The sequence below is a fragment of the Microcaecilia unicolor genome, chromosome 5 (genome assembly GCF_901765095.1).
Source record: "Microcaecilia unicolor chromosome 5, aMicUni1.1, whole genome shotgun sequence".
In the NCBI taxonomy this organism is placed as follows: Eukaryota; Metazoa; Chordata; class Amphibia; order Gymnophiona; family Siphonopidae; genus Microcaecilia; species Microcaecilia unicolor.
This window is the reverse complement of record NC_044035.1, coordinates 173,714,719-173,738,191: the sequence shown is the minus strand read 5'-3', so window position 1 is coordinate 173,738,191 and position 23,473 is coordinate 173,714,719. Positions and strand designations below refer to the sequence as shown.

Here is a 23,473-nt window from a genome sequence, read left to right as displayed (position 1 = left end):
TAATGCTTCAATGCAGTAAAGGAATTATATAAGGGCAATTGTTAGAGGGTGAATGCCTCTGTGTCACAAATTACAAGTGAGATGTGAGACAACTGTCAATAAGTACCCATAAAATTTTTACCTCATCCTTAAAAGGGATAGCTACACCAGAAATAGAGGGGGTAAGGCTGAGATCAGTGAAGCCACATAAAGGGAAAAATACAGCTACAGTTTTAGAACGGTTGAGTTTTAAGCGATGATTCTCATTCCAATCAGCAATGAGGGATAGCTTCAGTGGCATGGGATCAGGGCATTCAAGGGATTCAATGAATCCTTTAGCCCTGCCTAGCCGAGCCCTACCAACTTGCTATATAATTTTACCTTTGATTCAGTTGGTCTCTTCCCTTGTCAGCAACAGAGCAGAGCAAGATTGGTGCAAAGGAGTAATCCCGCTTCACAGGGCCTTTAGTGGATATATTGAATCTCTAAAAGTTTAGGGAGGCCCTGTCAGATGTGCTCAGGATTCAGGAGGCTAGGATTGCCAACGGTCTGAATTTGTTCAGGATTCTAAAAATTTGTAAATTACCTGTCTCAAAGTAAGAAGGATGGCTAAAGTGTGTGGATATTTTTCAGACTTTAGCCCACTATAGCTCTCCAATTCCCTTTCCCCCTTCCAGTGCAGAGTCTGTGGTAGAATCTAGCCAATGGGAAGGCCAGTGTTGCCAAACCTAGCTTATTTCCCATGAGTTTGGGCTTGCTATTTTTTGAAGAAGTGTTTTTCTGAACTCAAAGGTAGCTTGTTTGGGGCTTGTTCTTTTTTCTTTTATTTGAGTTGATATACTACCGATTGCCCACAATTGTCGAGAAACATTGCAAGTAAGTGTGACAGCTGGCACACAGTCCCACGTTTTCCTGTCCTCTTTCACTTTCTCATTGACTATGGAAGGAGTTAATCACAACATGCACCGCCCCTGTATTAGGGCTGCCTTCTGACACCAGGGCCATACTTTTTAAGACAAAAAAAAATTGGGCTTATTTTTAGGAACTGATACTGCTCGTTTTGTGCTTATTTTTTAAGAAAAACACAGTGGTGTACTGAAGGTGTGGCGGTAGGGGCGGATCGCCCCGGGTGCCAAATCAATGGGAGGGGCGTTCTGCTCCATCGGTCCCCATCCGTCCCTGCCTTTGCCCTTTCCCTAACTAAATAAAACTTATCTACTACTGCACTGTCTTCATCTTCAGAGGCGCCACTCACTGTGTCTCCTCCCAGTGCTGCAGCTCCTCTCTCTCGCTGTCCCAAGACATAACTCCCCTCCCTCACAGGCAGATGATCAAAAGCAAACGCCGGCGCTAGAGGCTGCTAGCGCCATACTAGCGCCGGCGTTTGCTACCGCCCCATGATCAGAGCCCTCGAGTGCGTGAAACAACGCGCTCGAGGGCTCTTTGTGCAAGTAGCATGCTAATGCATGCTAAACAGGGCTTAGCGCATTCTTTGCCAATGATCAGTGGTAAGCGTGCCAAAATTTGGGTCGCTAGCCGCGGCAAACCCTACGCCAGCTCCGAGCTGGCGTTAGTGTTTGCAGATCATTGGGGAGGAATGGTGAGCCCTGTCCAGCATGCAGTTGCATGCTGGCAGGCCCCTGTTCCCCCCCAAAGCAAACCTGCCAACAAGGGGCTGGAGGTCCGGCAGACCTCCGATCCCCCCCCTCCAACCCACTCCGACGATGACCTCCCTCCAGGTTCAGGGAGGGCTGGAGATCTGGTGGGTCTCCAGCCCCCCTCAAACCCCCAGAAAATGGTCCCTGGTGGTCCAGTGGCAGCCGGCCAAACCCCCAGCGAGCGACCCCAACTACCCCCCCCCTCCAGCGTTGTCTGCAGAATCCCTGGTGGTCCAGTGGCCGCCGGCCAACCCCCCCTCCCAGCGAACGACTCCACCCCAACTCCCCCCCCCCCCCAGCGTTGTCGGTTGAATCCCTGGTGGTCCAGCGTGAAAAAGAACTCCCTCATGGCCCCCCTACCTTTGTTGGAAGAAGGAGGTAGCCTGCCTCCCTCCTCTTCCTTGGGTTGACGACGCCACAAAATGGTGGCGCCCAGCCCCTCCCAGTGCATCCTGGGATGCGCTGGGCGGAGCTACAGACCATATAAGGGATTTGATCCAGCCCCCCCGGTCGCTCGCTGGGGGGGGGGGGGGTTGGCCGGCGGCCACTGGACCACCAGGGATTCTGCAGACAACGCTGGGGGGGGTGGAGTTGGGATGGGCTGGAGGTCTGCCGGACCTCCAGCCCCCCCCCCATTGCTCGCTGGGAGGGGGGTTTGGCCGGCGGCCACTGGACCACCAGGGATTCTGCAGACAACGCTGGGGGGGTGAAGTTGGGATGGGCTGGAGGTCTGCGCATGCTCAGGCACAATTCGCCCGCACTTCTACCCCATGATCAGAGATAATTGTGCTGCTTAAATTTGTATGCATTATCTCTGATTATAGGTCTAATAGCGCCCCACGCTGTTCCAGTGCTATTTTTGAGCGCTGTTTGGAACAGCGCGGGGCTTTTGATCATCTGCCTGTCAATGCCTTCCTTCCTCCTGGCCTCTGCCCCTGTGGCACCCTGGCCAGCGTGTGTGCGCCTTCCTGCCACTGCGCCTGCATGAGTGACAGCTTCTCTCCGGGTGGCTGGCTCTGCTCCTCCTCTCTCCATCTCGGCTCGCACATTGAGAAAGGAAGGCATTGAGGGAGGGGAGTTACGTCTCGGCACTGTGGGCTACATGATGGAATGAAGTAGCCTGGAAGTGAAAGATGCAGCCTACATCTTTCACTTCCAGGCTACTTCATTCCACCCCCGCTGGGGAACCGGTAGCATCAACAGCAGCGCACACAGCATCAAACAGTGGATCTAAGTGGGGAATATTAGATCGCTGCATCATCGACCTATTCTGCCCCAAGGTTGGTGCTGAGTGCCAACCCCTCCCCTTTGAGTCTTCTGAATCATTGTGGTTCGACTTCTGTTCCAGCCAGCCAAGACTAGCAGAGCCAGGTAATTAGGCCCCGTGGTGAGCGCAATCTTAGTTATTTATTTAAACTGTCACTGTGCTGCTTTGGTGCTTTTTTTTTTTTTTTACACATTTTATTGCATTTGCTTGCTGCTGTGCTGCTGCTGCTACTAGTTCAGTAGGAGCAGCTTGGGGGGGGGGGTCATAAAATGTGAAAAGACTGAGGGGGGCAAAGAACACAGGATGGGAGAGAAAGAGGACACGCTGGATGGATGGAAGGGACAGATTAAGGGCTGGATGACGCTGATGGAAGGGAGAGAAAAGGCAGACCAGACGCTGGATGGAAAGGGGCAGAGTGAGAGGAGACAGAAGCTGCATGGAAAGGGGTAGAGAGAGGGTGCAGATGCTGGATGGAAAGGGGCAGAGAGAGGAGGCATACGCTGAATGAAAGGGAGAGAAAGGGTAGACACAAACGTGCAGCTGGGTGGAAAGGTGCAGAGAGAGGGGGCAGATGCTGAATGAAAAGGGCCATGGGCAGAGAGAGGGGCATACGCTGGATGGAAGGGAGAGAAAGAACAGATCCATGCAGATGGATGGGAAAGGAGCAGAGAGGGGGGCAGACACTAGATGGAAAGGGGCAGACGCTGGATAGATGGAAAGGGCCAGGGGCAGAGAGAGGGTGCAGATGCTGGATGGAGATGTATTAGTCCAATAAAATGGTATTATCTTATTTTCCTTATTTGTTTTATTTCTATATTCTATTTGCTAATTTGTAAAGTGGTGATTGGTATTTGTTAGTTTTTTTTTAAATTTACATCTGCTATCGTTATATTTTGCATAGTACTAGGCGACATGCATACATCATCACTACATACATACACTACATACATCAAGACTGAGCTTCTTATCTTTCCCCCTAAACCAACCTCTCCTCCTCCCCCATTCTCTATTTCTGTGGATAACAATCATCCTTCCTGTCTCATCAGCTCGTAACCTTGGGGTCATCTTTGACTCCTCCCTCTCCTTCTCTGCACATATTCAGCAGACTGTCGTTTCTTTCTCTATAATATCACCAAAATTCACCCTTTCCTTTCTGAGCACACTACCAGAACCCTCATCCACACTCTTATCACCTCTCGCTTAGACTATTGCAACTTGCTTCTCACAGGTCTCCCACTTAGCCATCTCTCTCCTCTTCAATCTGTTCACAATTCTGCTGCATGACTAATATTCAGCCAGTGTCGTTATGCTCATATTAGCCCTCTCCTCAAGTCACTTCACTGGCTTCCTATCCGTTTCCACATACAGTTCAAACTCCTCTTATTGACCTATAAGTGCATTCACTCTGCAGCTCCTCAGTACCTCTCCACTCTCATCTCTCCCTACATTCCTCCCCGGGAACTCCGCTCACTGGGTAAATCTCTCTTATCTGCACCCTTCTCCTCCACTGCTAACTCGAGACTCCGTTCCTTTTATCTTCCTGCACCATATGCCTGGAATAGACTTCCTGAGCGGGTACATCAAGCTCCATCTCTGGCCGTCTTCAAATCTAAGCTAAAAGCCCACCTTTTTGATGCTGCTTTTAACTCCTAACCCTTATTCACTTGTTCAGAACCCTTATTTTATCATTCTCACTTTAATATTAACTTATCTCTTGTTTGTCCTGTTTGTCTGTCCTAATTGGATTGTAAGCTCTGCCGAGCAGGGACTGTCTCTTCATGTTCAAGTGTACAGCGCTGCGTATGTCTAGTAGCGCTTTAGAAATAATAAGTAGTACTATCACTGTTTCTACTTCCATGATGTTGCATTGTATGCAGAATCTGGCTTCTAGTAAATTTTCTCTGCATATTTCTATTTTTAGTTTGGGCTTATTCTATACTAAGTTAGTGTGTCTATGAAAAAGAAATGTTTTTCTGTTGGCATTGACTATGCAGGATCGATGATCTGTACTATTCTGGCTAGTTTAGCTTTACATTGCTTACTGCAATGTTTAAGATACTGCCTTTTCCTAGGTACATCCTTGTTGTGTGACTCATAGAATTGACTAGTGCTTATGGTATGGTAGAATTGCTCTATAGGTCATGAGTGACATTTGTTGTGTTTTGTGTTAATTGACAGTAGGCCTAGTACTGGATTTTACATTTTGGATTTTAAATTTTGGTACAGTATGTATTTTACTGTCTCCTGGAGTGCTTACAATTTAACGTACACATATAACAGCTACTCTTATATACTACTGCCACCTCACAGTTCTAAGCAGTTAACAATTAAAAGAAGCTACAATATATATCTAGGAATTACATAAAATACAGATTAAATTAAAAAGGGAAAATGTACAATTCAATTAACTAACACATAGCCGGATGTAGATTGGATGGTTCCATCTGCGGAATCGGAAAGAAGTAGAGAGATCGTGGATGCTTTTCAAAGTTCTCTGCTCAGACAAATGGTGACGGAACCCGAGAGGGAGGGAGCGACACTGGATTTGGTACTCATACATGGGGATAGTGTATCAAATGTCCAAGTGGGTGCCCACCTGGGCAGCAGTGACCATCAAACGGTTTGATTTGATATGACAGCTGAAGTGGAGGGCGGCCACTCAAAACTCAAAGTCCTGGATTTCAAGCATGCTGACTTTAGTAAAATGGGGGAATACCTGAGGAAGGAGCTGATGGGCTGGGAGGACATACAAGAAGTGGAAGGACAGTGGTCCAGGCTGAAAGAAGCTATAAATATGGCCACAGACCTTTATGTAAGGAGAGTAAATAAAAGCAAGAGAAAAAGGAAACCGATATGGTTCTCCAAGCAAGTGGCTGAGAAAATAAAGGCTAAAGAGTTGGCGTTCATGAAATACAGAAAAACTCAAGAAGAGGAACACGGAGAGGAATACCGGATGAAACTGAAGCAAGCCAAGAGAGAGATACGTCTGACAAAAGCGCAAGCGGAAGAACAAATGGCTAGAAAGGTAAGGAGGGGTGACAAATGTTTCTTCAGGTATATTAGTGAAAGGAAAATGACTAAAAAGGGAATTGTGAGACTGAAAGATGCTGCGAACCGCTATGTAGATAATGATGAAGAAAAGGCAAATTTGCTAAATAGATACTTTTGTTCTGTTTTCACAGAAGAAAATCCTTGAGAAGGACCACGATGGACTGGCAAAAGTACATATGAGAGTGGAGTGGATATAGCACCGTTCACGGAAAAGAGTGTGTATGAACAACTAGGAAACCTAAAGGTGGACAAAGCCATGGGACCAGACGGGATCCACCCCCGGATATTGAGGGAGCTCAGAGAGGTTCTGGCGGGTCCTCTTAAAGATTTGTTTAATAAATCCTTGGAGACGGGAGAGGTTCCGTGCGATTGGAGAATGGCAGAGGTGGTCCCTCTTCACAAAAGTGGTGATAGGGAAGAAGCTGGAAACTACAGGCCGGTAAGCCTCACATCAGTTATTGGAAAAGTAATGGAAGCGATGCTGAAGGACAGGATAGTGAATTTCCTGGAAGCCAATAAGTTGCAAGATCCAAAACAACATGGTTTTACCAAAGGGAAATCGTGTCAAACGAATCTCATTGAATTCTTTGACTGGGTGACTGGAGAATTGAATCAAGGACATGCTATAGACGTAATCTACTTAGATTTCAGCAAAGCTTTTGACACGGTTCCCCACAGGAGGCTCTTGAATAAACTGGACAGGCTGAAGATAGGACCTGAAGTGGTTAACTGGATTAGGAACTGGTTGACGGACAGAGAAGCCAGAGGGTGGTAGTTAATGGAATTCGCTCGGAGGAGGGAAAGGTGAGTAGTGGAGTGCCTCAGGGATCGGTGCTGGGGCTGATTCTGTTCAATGTATTTGTGAGTGACATTGCCGAAGGGTTAGAAGGTAAAGTTTGCCTTTTTGCGTACGATACTAAGATTTGCAACAGAGTGGACACCAGGGAGGGAGTGGAAAACATGAAAAAGGATCTGCAGAAGCTAGAAGAATGGTCTAAGGTTTGGAAATTAAAATTCAATGCGAAGAAATGCAAAGTGATGCACTTAGGGAGTAGAAATCCACGGGAGACCTATGTGTTAGGCGGGGAGAGTCTGATAGGTACGGACGGGGAGAGGGATCTTGGGGTGACAATATCTGAGGATCTGAAGGCGACGAAACAGTGTGACAAGGCGGTGACCGTAGCGAGAAGGTTGCTAGGCTGTATAGAGAGAGGTGTGACCAGCAGAAGAAAAGAGGTTTTAATGTCCCTGTATAAGTCGTTGGTGAGGCCCCACCTGGAGTATTGTGTTCAGTTTTGGAGGCCATACCTTGCTAAGGATGTAAAAAGAATTGAAGCGGTGCAAAGAAAAGCTACGAGAATGGTATGGGATTTGCGTTACGTATGAGGAGAGACTTGCTGACCTGAACATGTATACCCTGGAGGAAAGGAGAAACAGGGGTGATATGATACAGACGTTCAAATATTTGAAAGGTATTAATCCGCAAATGAACCTTTTCCGTAGATGGGAAGGCGGTAGAACTAGAGGACATGATATGAGATTGAAGGGGGGCAGACTCAAGAAAAATGTCAGGAAGTATTTTTTCACTGAGAGAGTGGTAGATACTTGGAATGCCCTCCCGCGGGAGGTGGTGGGGATGAAAACGGTAGCGGAATTCAAACATGCGTGGGATAAACATAAAGGAATTCTGTTCACAAGAAATGGATCCTCAGAAGCTTAGCTGAGATTGGGAGGCGGGGACTGGTGTTTGGGAGGCGGGGCTAGTGCTAGGCAAGACTTCTACGGTCTGTGCCCTGAAAATGGCAGATACAAATCAAGGTAAGGTATACACGGGAAGTGGCACATGTGAGTTTGTCTTGTTGGGCGGACTGGGTGGACTGTGCAGGTCTTTTTCTGCCACCATCTACTACGTTACTATGTACTATGTTATAGCTTAAAAAAAGTAAAGTTTTTATAACAAATTTCTAAAATTTTTGTAATTATAAGAAAGCCAAAGATGGTTAGAAATCTCCATTCCTATTTTAAGCTGCTAAAAGCTAGTAGTGATTCATAAATAAACCTCAGGATTTCTGTTATGTTGCTGCATTATTTTGAAACCATATTTATTCTGAATTTCTTAAATTTGAGGTGGGATACCAACATGAAACTCCAACACAGGAACTGGTGCTTAAAAGATGCTTTATTGAGTACTAGTACAGCAGGACCCAACACGGTCCGTGTTTCTGCATAATAAAACACCTGTCTCAGGGGTCACAATATATTTGAATAGATAAATGATAAATCTGTTCAAAAGGCTCAGTTCATAACTACATAAAGACATCCAGCCTGTCTTCGGGTTTTGCTAAATGTCTTTATGTCATTCCAAACGGAGCCTGTTGGACAGCTTTATCATTTATCCAAATATATTGTGACCCCTGAGGCAGGCGTTTTATTACACCGAAACATGGACCGTGTAGGGTCCTGCTGTACTAGCACCCAGTAAAGCAACTTTTAAGCACCAGTTCCTGTGTTGGAGTGTCCATTGTCCACCCTCTACTCTTATTTTGATTGGACTCTCTACGTGGAGGTTCTTCCTGTTTGTTTGTTGTTCCTGATACCAACATGAAACAACATTGACTCAGTGGAGCACAACAAAGAAAAATTAAAAAATCAAAAGAGGAGGTGACTGAAGCAATATCTGGATCTATGTTGAAATACGTAATGCCTTCAACATTGCATACAGGTAGTGAAAGTTCAGAAGAAGTGCAAGATGGTGCATCCAACGCACCTATACTAAAAACAAAAGATGATTCAGATGACACAGGGCTGAAAGATAATAATGAATCATCATCGTTTATAAGCACTGATAATGAGGAAGAGAAAGGAATTGATAACATGAGTCAACATCAACAGGATAAAATAAATAATGGAAAAGAAAGAGACACTAGTAGTAAAGACCAAGGGTTTGAAGAAATGGCAACAAATGATATTTTACTTTATTGTGATATCGCTGCTTGGCCAATACCGGTTCCAGATGAATTGAGAGTTAATTTGGTTAAAACGGGATGTGAACCTCTTCAGAATAAAGTTGGACTTTTCTCTGCAGTTCAACGAGAAGGAAAAAAGAGTAAAGGAGGCAGTCGACACTTAACAACTTAATGGTTTTATGAATCTTTACCAAAGGGTGAAAAAGTGTTGAGAACGTGGATGGTTTATTCAAAATCAAAAAATTGTTCGTTTTCTTTTTGCTGCAGACTGTTTGCAGATAATGGGACAAAAGCTGGAACATCCGTTATTATTACTGGCTTTAAAAACTGGTGTAAGTTAAATCCTAAAGTCCCTGAACATGAGATATCTGAATAACATTTCTCCTGCTTAGAAGAATGGAAGACCTTGGCAATGGGACTGCAACTCCAAAAAACTATTGATAAAATTCATCAAGTGGAAATGGATAAACAGAGAAGGAATGCCATTAAATGCAAAGCGCTGATAAGGAAGGCAGAGGGACTTTGAGAAGAAGATTGCGTTGGAAGCAAAAACACATAGTAAAATTTTTTTTTAGGTATATTAAAAGCAAGAAGCCAGCAAAAGAATCAGTTGGACCGCTAGATGACTGAGGGGTAAAAGGGGCGATCAGGGAAGACAAAGCCATAGCGGAGAGATTAAATGAATTCTTTGCTTTGGTCTTCACCAAAGAAGATTTGGGAGACATACCAGTGCCAGAAATGGCATTCAAAGCTGACAAGAAACTGAATGAAATCTCTATAAATCTAGAGTGTAATGTATCTCCATGGAGAGGTGAGCCCTTGAACACGATGAAGGAAACCCTCGCCAGGCTGTCGCCCAAAACCCTGAGTCCTCTCTGTGCCTCCCGCCGTTCCCCAGGAGTTGAGCCCCTGAGTTTGGGCGGCCAGCAACAGAGAGAACAAAGTCCAGCACAAAGTCCACAGGGTTAGACCAAGCAGCAGGTCACAGCAAACCAGGGCTAGGCAACAGGTCAACACCAGGCAGCGGTCACTAGAAGGTCCAGGAACAGGCAGGGGTCAGTACCAGGCAGCGGTCAAAAGCAGGTCCAGGAACAGGCAGAGGTCAGTACCAGGCAGCGATCAAAAGCAGGTCCAGGAACAGGCAAAGGTCAGAACCAGGTATCCGTCAGAAGTAGATCCAAAGCACTGCTACTAGTCAGCGAACCGAGTAGAAGCCGAAGCACTGATAGACTGAGGGCAGAGCCTTAAATAGGAAGGAAGCAGGCTCAACCAGGCACAGCTGAAAACAAGATGGCAGCCCCCATCAGGAACACCCTGCGACCAAATAAGGGCTTCCTTCCTGCAGCTGCCACCTCCAAGATGGCTGCCCTGGCCTAACAGCCCTCTCCAAGATGGCCGCCGAACCCTGGAATAAACCTGAATCCAAGATGGCCACCAGTGCCCAGCTCAGAACAGCCAGGAAACGTGACATAGAGGATGTAATGGGGCAATTTGACAAATTTAAGAGTAGCAAATCTCCTGGGCTGGATGGTATTGATCCCAGAGTACTGATATAATTGAAAAATGAACTGGCGGAACTATTGTTAATAATATTTAATTTATCTTTAAAATTGAGCATGGTACTGAAAGATTGGAGGGTAGCCCATGTAACGCCAATATTTAAAAAAGGTTCAAGAGGAGATCCGGGAAATTATAGACTGGTGAGCCTGACATCAGTGCCGGGCAAAATGGTAGAGACTATTGTAAAGAACAAAATTACACAACATATTCAAAAGAACTGACAAATCAACTTGCGGAACTATTGTTAGTAATATGTAATTTATCCTTAAAATCGGGCATGGTACTGGATGATTGGAGGGTGGCCAATGTAATGCCAATTTTTAAAAAAGGTTCCAGAGGAGATCAGGGAAATTATAGAACAGTGAGTCTTACGTCTGTGCCAGGCAAAATGGTAGAGACTATTATAAAGAACAAAATTACAGAGCATATTTAAAAGCATAAATTAATGAGACAAAGCCAACATGGATTTAGTGAAGGGGAAATCTTGCCTCACCAATCTATTACATTTCTTTGAAGGGGTGAACAAACATGGATAAAGGTGAGCCGGTTGATATTGTGTATCTGGATTTTCAAAATGTGTTTGACAAAGTACCTCATGAAAGACTCCAGAAGAAATTGGAGAGTCATGGGATAGGAGGTAGTGTCCTAGTGTGGATTAAAAACTGGTTAAAGTATAGAAAACAGAGAGTAGGGTTAAATGGTCAGTATTATTAAAGTTATTCAAAGTTGTTACATCGGAAGAGGATTGTGAAAAATTACAAGAGGACCTTACAAGACTGGAAGACTGGGCGTCTTAATGGTAGATGACGTTTAATGTGAGCAAGTGCAAAGTGATGCATGTGGGAAAGAGGAACCCAAACTATAGCTACGTAATGCAAGGTTCCATGTTAGGAGTCACAGACCAAGAAAGGGATCTCGGCATCGTTGTTGATGATACATTGAAATCCTCTGCTCAGTGTGCTGCAGCGGCTAAGAAAGCAAATAGAATGTTAGGTATTATTAGGAAAGGAATAGAAAACAAAAGTGAGGACGTTATAATGCCTTTGTATCAGTCCATGGTGTGACCGCACCTCAAATATTGTGTTCAATTCTGGTCACCACATCTCAAAAAAGATATAGTGGAATTAGAAAAGGTACAAAGAAGGGCGACAAAAATGATAAAGGGGATGGGATGACTTCCCTATGAGGAAAGGCTGAAGCGTCTAGGGCTCTTCAGCTTGGAGAAAAGATGGCTGAGGGGAGATATGATAGATGTCTATAAAATAATGAGTGGAGTGGAACGGGTAGACGTGAATCGTTTGTTTACTCTTCCCAAAAAAAGGAGAGTAGAATAGAGTTTCATTTTAAATGAGCATTTCCAAAAAGCTCGTAGCTCTACACACAATTCAGCACAGGCAGTGGTGTGCTGGAGCCAGCTCGCACCAGCTCGTGAGAGTCGTTGGTTAGTTTTTTAAGAATTTTGGGAGCTGATTGTTAAACTAGCTATTTTAACAACTGGTTACCAAAATGTGGGCTTGTTGTGCCTCCTCTTGGCATCCTCCTTCCCTGTGACTCTCTTGGGCATCTCTCCCCACCCGATGCAGCACCTTTTCTTCTTGCAGTGATTAACTTTTTTAAAGCAGTGTCGGCCGGCACCGTCAGAAAACACAGGCTGCTTCAGTCAATCCTGGGGGCTTTTCTTCAGCCTGCCCCGCCCCTGAGGTGCTGCATTGCATGGGGAGCAAGGATGTTGGATAAAAACAGGAGAAAGGGTGCCATTAAAAAGTTGAAGCCAATTAGGTAGGTCTCTGTTTCCCCTTCCCTTCGTAGCTGTCATTCTGTGTACACTCAGAGCAAACAAACATATGAGCTGCTACACCCATGTTGTCGTTCTTTATTGTTGGTGGCATTTTTATTTAATCTCACATATTTTGAAACATGCCAGCTTTTGGAGCATATGGATGCACAAAGAGGAGGTATAATAACGCAATAACTTTTCATAGGTAGAGTAGTAATTTGTTATATAAGTACTTAAGTACATAAGTAATGCCATACTGGGAAAAGACCAAGGGTCCATCGAGCCCAGCATCTTGTCCACGACAGCGGCCAATCCAGGCCAAGGGCACCTGGCAAGCTTCCCAAACGTACAAACATTCTATACATGTTATTCCTGGGATTTTGGATTTTTCCAAGTCCGTTTAGTAGCGGTTTATGGACTTGTCCTTTAGGAAACCGTCCAACCCCTTTTTAAACTCTGCTAAGCTAACCGCCTTCACCACATTTTCCGGCAATGAATTCCAGAGTTTAATTACACGTTTGTCCAATTTGTTTTAAATTTACTACACTGTAGTTTAATCGCATGCCCCCTAGTCCTAGTATTTTTGGAAAGCGTGAACAGACGCTTCACATCCACCTGTTCCACCACTCCACTCATTATTTTATATACCTCTATCATGTCTCCCCTCAGCCGTCTCTTCTCCAAACTGAATAGCCCTAGCCTCCTTAGTCTTTCTTCATAGGGAAGTCGTCCCATTCCCGCTATCATTTTAGTCACCCTTCGCTGCACCTTTTCCAATTCTACTATATCTTTCTTGAGATGCGGCGACCAGAATTGAACACAATACTCAAGGTGCGGTCGCACCATGGAGCGATACAACGGCATTATAACATCCTCACACCTGTTTTCCATACCTTTCCTAATAATACCCAACATTCTATTCGCTTTCCTAGCCGCAGCAGCACACTGAGCAGAAGGTTTCAGCGTGTTATCGACGACGACACCCAGATCCCTTTCTTGGTCCGTAACTCCTAACGTGGAACCTTGCATGACGTAGCTATAATTCGGGTTCTTTTTTCCCACATGCATCACCTTGCACTTGCTCACATTAAACGTCATCTGCCATTTAGCCGCCCAGTCTCCCAGTCTCGTAAGGTCCTCTTGTAATTTTTCACAATCCTGTCGCGAGTTAACGACTTTGAATAACTTTGTGTCATCAGCAAATTTAATTACCTCGCTAGTTACTCCCATCTCTAAATCATTTATAAATATATTAAAAAGCAGCGGTCCTAGCACAGACCCCTGAGGAACCCCACTAACTACCCTTCTCCATTGTGAATATTGCCCATTTAACCCCACTCTCTGTTTCCTATCCTTCAACCAGTTTTTAATCCACAATAGGACATTTCCTCCTATCCCATGACCCTCCAATTTCCTCTGTAGCCTTTCATGAGGTACCTTGTCAAACGCCTTTTGAAAATCCAGATACACAATATCAACCGGCTCCCCTTTGTCCACATGTTTGTTTACTCCTTCAAAGAATTGAAGTAAATTGGTCAGGCAAGATTTCCCCACACAAAATCATAATCAGTATGTCATTTGGAAGGGCTGGTTATTAGGACACCCTAGTACTGTTATATTCATGCAGACATTTTTTTCTCTACTGGTAAACGGGCCACTAAAATAGACATCATGTTATGAAAATCAGGTGCCCAAAATTCAGAGTTTCTATCTGTCTATTTATTTATTTACTTATTTATGACATTTTTCTATCCCACATTAAACATGAATTCGGTTGAAACCTGGGAGCATTTAAAATCTTTTTTGTTTCCTATGCCTACATCGCTTCTTTCTCTATAACATCAGCAAAATCCGCCCCTTCTTCTCCAAGCACACCACCCGAACTCTCATCCACTCTCTCATCACCTCTTGCCTTGACTACTGCAACTGGCCTCCCTCTTAACTATCTATCCCCCCTTCAATCAGTTCAGAACTCTGCTGCCCGTCTTATCTTCCGCCTAGACCATTATGCTCATATCACCCCTCTCCTCAAGTCACTTCACTGGCTTCCGATCAGGTACCGCATACAATTCAAGCTTCTCCTACTAACCTATAAATGCACTCAATCTGCAGCCCCCCATTACCTCTCTACCCTCATCTCCCCCTACGCCCCTACCCGTAACCTCCGCTCTCAGGACAAATCCCTCCTCTCAGTACCCTTCTCCACCACCGCCAACTCCAACTCTGCCTCACCTCACCCTATGCTTAGAATAAACTCCCTGAGCCCATACGCCAAGCCCCCTCCCTGCCCATCTTCAAATCCTTGCTTAAAGCCCACCTCTTCAATGTCACTTTCGGCACCTAACCATTGGACCTCTATCCAGGAAATCCAGATTGCCCCAATTTGATTGACTGCATTTTTTGTCCTTTAGATTGTAAGCTCCTTTGAGCAGGGACTGTCCTTCTTTGTTAAACTGTACAGCGCTGCGTAACCCTAGCAGCGCTTTAAAAATGTTAAATAGTAGTAGCAGTACATCAAAAGAAAAAGGTGGCATGTGGGAACTTGCTCCTTTTATTTTGTGGTTTGCAGTGGTATATTATAAAAATGCACTTTTCTTTTTTATTACTACTATTTCACAGAGAGGTATTGAATAATGAGGCTTCCTTCATAGTTCTGTCCAGCGTCAGTATAAATGTGGCAACATTGCCCAGTTCAGCACACTATTAGCTGCCATAAAGTTAATTATGTTCTGTGGAAAGATAAATCTGTTGGCTCAGGCTGCCTGCTATGTGAATATTCCATCACTGTTTCATTATTTGTTTTAAACTTTGACTGTTTTAATTTGTTTATCCAGACCTTACATGTACATGGTTTTGCTTTTTAAACCCAAAGATGAATCCTAAGGGTGGTTGAACAATTAGATATAAACTGTGTTGTTTCTGATTTTATTTGTTTTTGAGTGCTTTGGGTCCTGCTGATCTGTATATCTGCTGTCTGAAATTTTGGAAGATGGAAATCAGAAAATAAAAATGTACTCTGTAAAAGTTGTTGTTTACATTTAAGATGTGTGTATTACTTGAGTCATGTGATGTACTGCATGATTTGTGCTTAAAAGACTGCAGGAAGTTTAGGGGATTAGAAGGCTTGTTGAAGTGCAGTATTTATGATACTTAATTGTACTTTTGGAGGACATTTTGCCAGCCATCTGCACTAGTGCAAAACCAGTGGGTCCTTGATAGCTGTAGTCCTTAAAATAGTTTTCGAATGGAAAATAATTTGAAGATTGCCCAAAGCAGCAGTACCCACTAGGGCTGAACCAAATATTCATGAGAAGTCCCGGCATGCTGCTCAGAGTCAGAAACAAGCAGCGGGGAGCGGCAACAGTCCATTTATTTGGCTGGTGGGGCTCAGCATCCCTGCCAGCAGAGGTATGCTTAGCGTGGCCCACATGGGGGGGGGGGGAAGGAATGCGCTTCCCCCTCCTCCCATATTGCAGGACCGGCTACACCTGGAGAGAGAGCCTGCTGTTAAAAATTTCCCACCACACCACTTGCCCAAGCCCTTGTTGACTGAAAGCTTATTAACTGGTTCTACTTCAAATGTTAAGGACATTTTCATGGATGTTCCAGACAGCTGTACCATCAATTCGGCCCAAAGCCACAGTGTTTGAGATGTTGTTAATTGATTCAGTTTCATGTGTTATGGAAATTTTCATGGATGTAGCAGGCAGCTATACCATCAGTTTGGCCCACAGCCACAGTGTTAGATAAGAAGAAAGTCAATTGCTGGCTGAATATTGACTGGAAACAATTCATACAAGATCTTGTAACCGCAATATTAATGGTGATTGTCCAAAACTAAAATAAACTAATTTTTGTTAAGTTTCATATGGCTGTACATAGAAGATTTACTCAACATTTTTCCTTTATCAGAAGATTTATAACTATAATATGTATGTACTAAATTGTCTGGATTGCAAGCCACATTGAACCTGAACTCTGTTTGGGATAATGTAGCATACAAATGCCATCCTATATAATAACTAGTATAAAAGGCCCGTTTCGATAGGCAATGAAACGGGCGCTAGCAAGGTAATCCCCCCCTGCAGCGTCTTTCCTGTCTCCCCTGCCCCCCCTGCAGCCACCCATCTGGTCTCAGGACCCCCTCCCCACCAACCCTCCTCTGCCCCTGCAGCCGCACATGTGCAGCGGACCTCCTCTCTCCCCTGCTCCCCCTGCAGCCACTCATGTCCAGCGACTCTGCTCTCCCCCTGCCCCCCCTGCAGCCACCCATGTCCAGCAACCCTCCTCTCCCCCTGCAGCTACTCATGTCCAGCAACCTTCCTCTCCCTTGCCCCCCTGCAGCCACCCATGTCCAACGACCCTCCTCTCCTTTCCCCTCGCCCCCCCTGTAGGCACCCATGTCCAGCGACCCACCTCTCTCCCCTGCCCCCCCTGCAGCCACCCATGTCCAGTGACCCTCCTCTCCCCCTGCAGTGTCCCTTCTGTCTCCCCTGCCCTCCCCTGCAGCCACCCATCTGGTCTCAGGACCCCCTCCCCACCTCCCTCTTTCCTGCCCCCCCCCCCGCAGCCATCCATGTCCAGTGACCCTCCTCTCCCCCTGCCCCCCCTGCAGCATCCCTTGTCTCCCCTGCTCTCCCCTGCAGCCACCCATCTGGTCTCAGGACCCCCTCCCCACCTCCCTCTTTCCTGCCCCCCCCCCCGCAGCCACCCATGTCCAGCGACCCTCCCCTCCCCCTGCCCCCCTCCAGCCACCCATGTCCAGTGACCCTCCCCTCCCCCCTTGGCGCATCACCCCAACCCCTACCCCCCCAGCGCATCACCCAAGCTCCTACCCCCTCTCCTCGGGCACATCAACCCCCTTGCCACCCGCAGCCGCCAATACTAACGCTGTCCGGCCGCTGCTGCGTCTCCTGTTGAGCAGCAGCGGCCGGTACAAAAAGAAAAAAGCCAAAAAATGATTTTAAACCTGAAACACGGCTCCGTAGACAGCCATCTGGCATTGGCTGTCATCTCTGCAGCCGCTCCTCCTCTCCCCTCTGACGTCGCTGCGCTCCTCTGGGGTCTTCCTGCAGGGGCAGTGATGTGGAGGGGAGAGCAGGAGCGGCTGCAGTGATGACAGCCAAAGCCAGATGTCTGTCTACGCGTTTCAGGTTAAAAATCTTTTTTTGGCTTTTTTCTTTTTGTACTGGTTGCTGCTGCTCCATAGGAGAAGCAGCAGCGGCCGTAAAGCGTTAGTATTGGTGGCTGCGGGTGGCGAGGGAGTTGATGTGCCCGAGAGGGGGGGTAGGGGCTTTGGTGATGCGCTGGGGGAGGGTCTTGGGTGATGCGTCGAGGGGGGTAGGGGTAGGGGCTTGGGTGCTGCGCCGGAGCAGAGGGGCTTGGGTGTTGCGCCGAGGGGGGGGGGCACTGAGAGCTGATTGGTAGGCAGTGTTTCCCTACTCCTCCCCCTGCCTGGCTCGCGGTTTTGCAGGGCAGGGGCTTGGGTGTTGCGCCGAGGAGGGGGGCACTGACAGCTGTTTCCCAGGCTCCACGTGTTTCCCTACTCCTCCCCTTGCCTTAGAATCAGCTGTCAGTGACATCACTGACGTCAGTGCATTCTAAACTGCCTAGCAGACCACCTCCGAGGGAGCCACGGTACCAGGCACATTAGAACGTTGGAGGTGAGAATTATTATATAGAATTCTCACCTCCAACGTTCTGTGCCTGGGACGGTGCCGCATTCTGAGGTGGTCTGGTAGGCTGTGTATATCAGGCTGACATCACCACAGCCATTATGATGTCAACTTCAGAACCCGGGAGGGAAAAAAAAAACATGCCTCACAGCTGATCCATGTCCAGAGGAGGGTTGCTGGACATGGGTGACTGGAGGGGGGGGCAGGGCTGAGAATCACATTTCCAGTAGCTAGCAGGTAGAGAACAGAAAAAATAAGAAAAAACAAAGGATGATAATTCAAAGAAGTCCACACAATAACTGAACAAGGCTTAACATGAATCTCACCAGAATATTCCTTATCTATCTACCCTGACCCTAACTATCTTCACATGCCCAGATTTTGGAATCTTTTTACTATGAAGAAATCCCTTAGTTGCTCAGGGGCAAAGAAAATGTAATTATTATTTGCAAAATTCACTAAGGGCCCTGTTTACTTAGGTGTGCTAGCGTTTTTAGTGTGCGCTAAAAATTAGTGTGAGCTAATGCTAGAGACACCCAAAGGAATTCGTTGCCGGAGAACGTAGTGAAGGCGGTTAGCTTGGCAGAGTTTAAAAAGGGGTTGGACAGTTTCCTAAAGGACAAGTCCATAGACCGCTACTAAATGGACTTGGGAAAAATCCACAATTTCAGGAATAACTTGTATAAAATGTTTGTACATTTGGGTAGCTTGCCAGGTACCCTTGACCTGGATTGACCGCTGTCGGGGACAGGATGCTGGGCTCGATGGACCTTTGGTCTTTTCCCAGTATGGCATTACTTATGTACTTATGTGTCTGTAGCGTTAGCACGCACTAATTTTTAGCAGAGCTAAAAACGCTAGTGCGCCTATATCACGACTTAGTAAACAGGGCACTACATATTTACAAGAAAAGAAAAGAAGCAGCAAAGAGCACATCTCCTTGTGCAAAGGCAGAAAAACCTTCCAATGCTCTAGAGTTGCTCTAGTTCTAGTAATATCTGAGAAATCCCAGACACATTACAGTTGTTTAATGATGGAAAAATATTTGAAAATTGCCTCCCTATATACAGCATAGCCAGTTTTGGGGGGCAGGCAAAGGGAGGGCAGAGCTATTGCCTAGGACTACAGCATGACAAGGGACAGAACATCAGAGGGCGTGACACCAGGGGCGTAGCTACGGGTGGGCCTGGGTGGGCCCAGGCCCACCCATTCTCAGCTCAGGCCCGCCCATTTGGTTGTCCTTGTCGAATTGGAGGCGGGGGCTGTACGGGGGTCTGGCCGGCGTGGCCTACATGCTCTACCTCCTCCTCAGCCTGCACCTGCTCTTCGCACCCCGCCGCTCGCGCTACCTGCGCGCCGTCTCCTGGAAGCCCCGCTGCGGGCGGCCGACATCGAGCCCGAGACCCGCGCACCGCCTTCCTGCTGGGCGGGGCTGGCGTGTATGCGGTGGCGGCGCTGGTGCACACGGTGCTGGAGCAACCTGAGGTGGCTGAGCAGGCCCTGGAGCGCTTCCGGCAGCTGGGCTCCGTCTGTACGCCCTCCTCAGATTCAGCCTCAGACGGGCCTCAGCATTCCCCCCGCGGGACGGTGTAAAAGCCTGGGAAGATCCCAAGGATCCTGCTGTATCCGTTTTTTACTTTTGCCCTCCCCCGCTGCCACAAACAGGGCCAGGTACAGGATCCAGCCCAGTCTGCTGTGCTCTGCTCCACGTGCATAACTACAGTCGTTTGAGAAACCAACATTTAAGCCCAGGTAAAAACAAATGTTTTAATTTTTATTATGTGTAATGCTGGACTGCTGGTGGGTTTCAGGGTGGGGATAGGCTCATTGCCCAGGTTAAAATAAAATTTAAAAAAAGGTTGTAGATTTCATGTTGGTGTGGATGGTCTCTTTTTTTAATTTTAACCTGGGCACTGCAGAGCCTATCCCCACCTAGAAACCCACCAACATTAAATACAAAAACGTTAAAAAAAATTATTTTAACCTGGGCCTGGGTACTGCAGAGCCCAGGATTTAAAAAAAGTTTTATATTAATGTAGGTGGGTTTCTGGGTGGAGGTGGGCTCTGCCATGCGCAGGACATTAAAATACGAAATGTTTTAGATTTAATGCTAGTGTGCTTTAAGGTGGGGTGGGATGAGATTAGGAAGGGCGGGGGAGATGCAAAACGGGGGATGGGTAGGGCTTAGGACAGGGCTGATGTTGGGCTACAGGGAGGGGTGGGGGTAGAGTAGGGCTATTGCCTAGCTACAGGATGGATAGTGGATATCTTGTCATATGTTGAGGTGTTTGCCATTATAGTAGACTTGTGTCTGGTCAAGTTTAAGATACGGGATAATGTAACTATATAAAAATATTGTTTTTTTTCTATTAAGTATGTATGTGATTTATGTTGGTGCAGGGCAGCTGTTGGGCAGACTACTTAGAAATTCATGATCAAATGCATTCTAAGGCATTATTTTGTAGTACTCTAAGAAACACTACTCATACTTATATACATAGTGCCCCACCCATATTAGCTCTGGGCCCACCCAAAATGTCAGGTCTGGCTACGCCACTGCGTGGCACAACCCAGGACCACCCCTTCATTTTTGCCCCACTATGTTCAGCATTGGCCTTCATGTAAAGTTTGGTTTTAATGATGCACATTGAATTTCAGCAGAGAAGAATTGTTTGAATAATTCTCTTGAATAATATAAATAATAGCTCTACGGAGGGAGTGGGATTGGATCTGGCCATGGGATTCTTTATTGCAAAGAAGGCCACTTCCTTGTTTCCTTTCTCTTAACCACATCTTGCTCTGCTTTGGTATCAGGTTTTTAAGCAAATGGGCCTGCACAACATATATTCAGTTAAAAAGCATAAACATTATAATTTAAAAAGAAACATAATAATAATTTAAAAAAATATTTGCAAGTGCTTTCAGCACAATGAAAGCAGAGCCATGCACATTTCACAGTTCACATTTGCTGCAGTGCAGATATATCACAACCATCAGGTTCTAAATTTGCTTTAAGAAACAAATCAAGAAATATATTGACTATTTCCCACCTTCTCTTCCTCCAGATACTGTTTATCATGCTCCAGTGAGTAGAATTCTATTGGGAAGCTGCAGGGGTTCTTCACCAGCAATTCCATTTCATCCCCAGGGCTGAAAGGCAGGACAGGTCCCAATTCTAGCATGGTTGGGGAGAAATCAAGTTGTGGTTCTAGACCCTGTCCCTGTACCAGCAGTGTCAGCCGTTGACTGCTCTGAGAAATATGCAGTACCAAACGCTGACTGTAGTATTTCTACAAAAAAAAAAAAATAAAAGCATGATATATTTATAGTATTTCTAACATAAAATCTCAAACAATGCAATCTTCTAGTGAAGTACCCAGGTTAGAGACCATACCAGAGTTGCCAAATTATCTAGTTCCAAGAAGGAAATATCTTAGCCAGTCCTGGTTTTGAATTTACATTCTAAATAGTGTGATATTTATAGTCACTGATTTTACACGTTGCAATCAGAGCTTTGCATCTCATATTGCACCAGTATAGTGTTTTCAGAAATCCTATACTGGTTTGAAATCTCCTGCCTGGAACTAGGTAACTTGTTGTGAAAGTGATGAAGAAACTTTAGAAGGCTCATATAAGTGGTGTTGTCAGCTTCAGAGGATTGTGGAGACAATAGACTACATTGCTGAATAAGATACCTGGGTAGTAACATACAAACCTCTCAGTTACTAAAGGCCATAATTTATATACAGAAGCTGAAGCAAAAAAAAAAAAAAAGCATAGGAAAGTATATGAAAGAAACAGAAATTATAAACTACGTAAGCACCCATAGCTGCTTCTCAATAGCTGCTTGGAAAATCTGACACGGTTCCCTTCTCGAAAAGGGAGTATCATTGAGAATGCATACCAATGTGGAATATAAGGGGATCTTGAGATAGGTAGGAAAAACATGCTCAAGGGAGAAAAATACAACATGATTATATCTATAATGTATTCCTGTTGCTCATAGAAAACATTCAGTTCTCAAAGAGACTGCTGATCTGCAAGGATATACTGCAACAGACTGTTATGATCAAAGACTAATGCTCCAAATTAGGAAGGCTGAATTGGCCACAGGCTGACTGGTATGCCCGATTACTCAAAATAAAAATGTACCTGCAGACCAAAAGCCAATGTCTGAAGAATTATAGTGGCAGTCTGCTTCTGTAAATATACGGACTTGTCAGAAAGGAAAAGTGCCCGGGTCTTGCTGGGTTAGCAAACATCCACCATAGAACATCAGGGTCAGCAGAAAGAGAATTCAGTAAGCCACAGCACTATCTACTAGGACTGAAGACTTTCTTCGTTAGAGAAACCATCTCTATAGCAAGTATACATATTCGGGCATCCAAGTGTAAAGTCCGCCCCCCCCCCCTTTTTTTAAAACAAATTCAGACTAAAGGAATATAGCAAAGTTATGCGTGCAGAGTTGAGAGTTTGCTTAGAACTAAAAATTAACCTGAACAGCCTGAATAAGCAGGCTCTACAATATCTGATTTCTTTTCTGAGGGGTCTCTCACCTAGGAAGAATTTCAAGCCAAATAGATTGGAAAAAGTTTGTCTATTAACAGGTATCTAGAACTGTGAAATTCAGGCTGAAAGGCAGATAAGTAACAGGAAGTACCACTGTGCCCTTTGGAGCGCAAGCTTCCCTAAGAATAAAGAGGAACACTTTCCTGCAGACATGAGAAGGTAAAGAAAAACTCTTGATCCACACAGTAATCTCTGTGGAATGGAAGACATGGTGCTCTAGCATCTCTCCTTCCATACAGTAAATAAAGTGAAACCATGTAACCCCGGAAACCATACCTCTATACAGCAATGCTGTGGTAGGGAAACAAAGTAGATTCTTAACCTTCAAGCAAACTTAAAAAGACCACTTGGTAGTCTTCCTGTAACTAGCTTGAAGGAGGGAAGAAAACAATACAATAAGACACTGGAGAGTGGTAGTTAATGGAATTCACTCGGAGGAAGGAAAGGAAAGTAGTGGAGAGCCTCAAGGATCGGTGATCAAGCCAATTCTATTCAATATTTTTTTGTGAGCCACATTGTCAAAGGGTTAGAAGATAAGGTTTGCCTTTTTGCAGAAGATACCAAGATTTGTAACAGAGTGGACACCACAGAGGGAGTGGAAAACATGAAAGAAGATCTGCAAAAGTTAGACGAATGGTCTAATATTTGGCAATTAAAATTCAATGCAAAGAACTGTAGAATGATGCACTTAGGGAGTAGGAATCCAAGCACATAGAGGCTGATATTCACAGATAGGGAGAGGGACCTTGGAGTGATAGTATCTGAGGATCTGAAGGTGACAAAACAGTGTGACAAGACGATGACCATAGCTAGAAGGATGATAGGCTGTATACAGAGAGGCATAATCAGCAAAAGAAATGAGGTGTTGATGCCCCTGTACAAGTCATTGGTGAGGTCCCACTAGAGTATTGTAAAAAGACTTGTAACGGTCCAAAGGATGGCGGCAAAAATGGTATGGGGCTTGCGCCAAA

The 23,473-nt window shown here is 45.5% G+C and overlaps 1 protein-coding gene across 1 annotated transcript in view; it reads right to left on the bottom strand.

Moving 5' to 3' along the window:
• The window catches only part of HYDIN (HYDIN axonemal central pair apparatus protein), a 2,443,906-nt gene that overhangs the window by 1,194,016 nt on the left and 1,226,417 nt on the right, over positions 1–23,473 (bottom strand). The window contains exon 56 of the mRNA XM_030205004.1: positions 20,984–21,223. Coding sequence (XP_030060864.1) covers positions 20,984–21,223 — 240 coding nt within the window. The remainder of the gene's footprint in view (positions 1–20,983; positions 21,224–23,473) is intronic.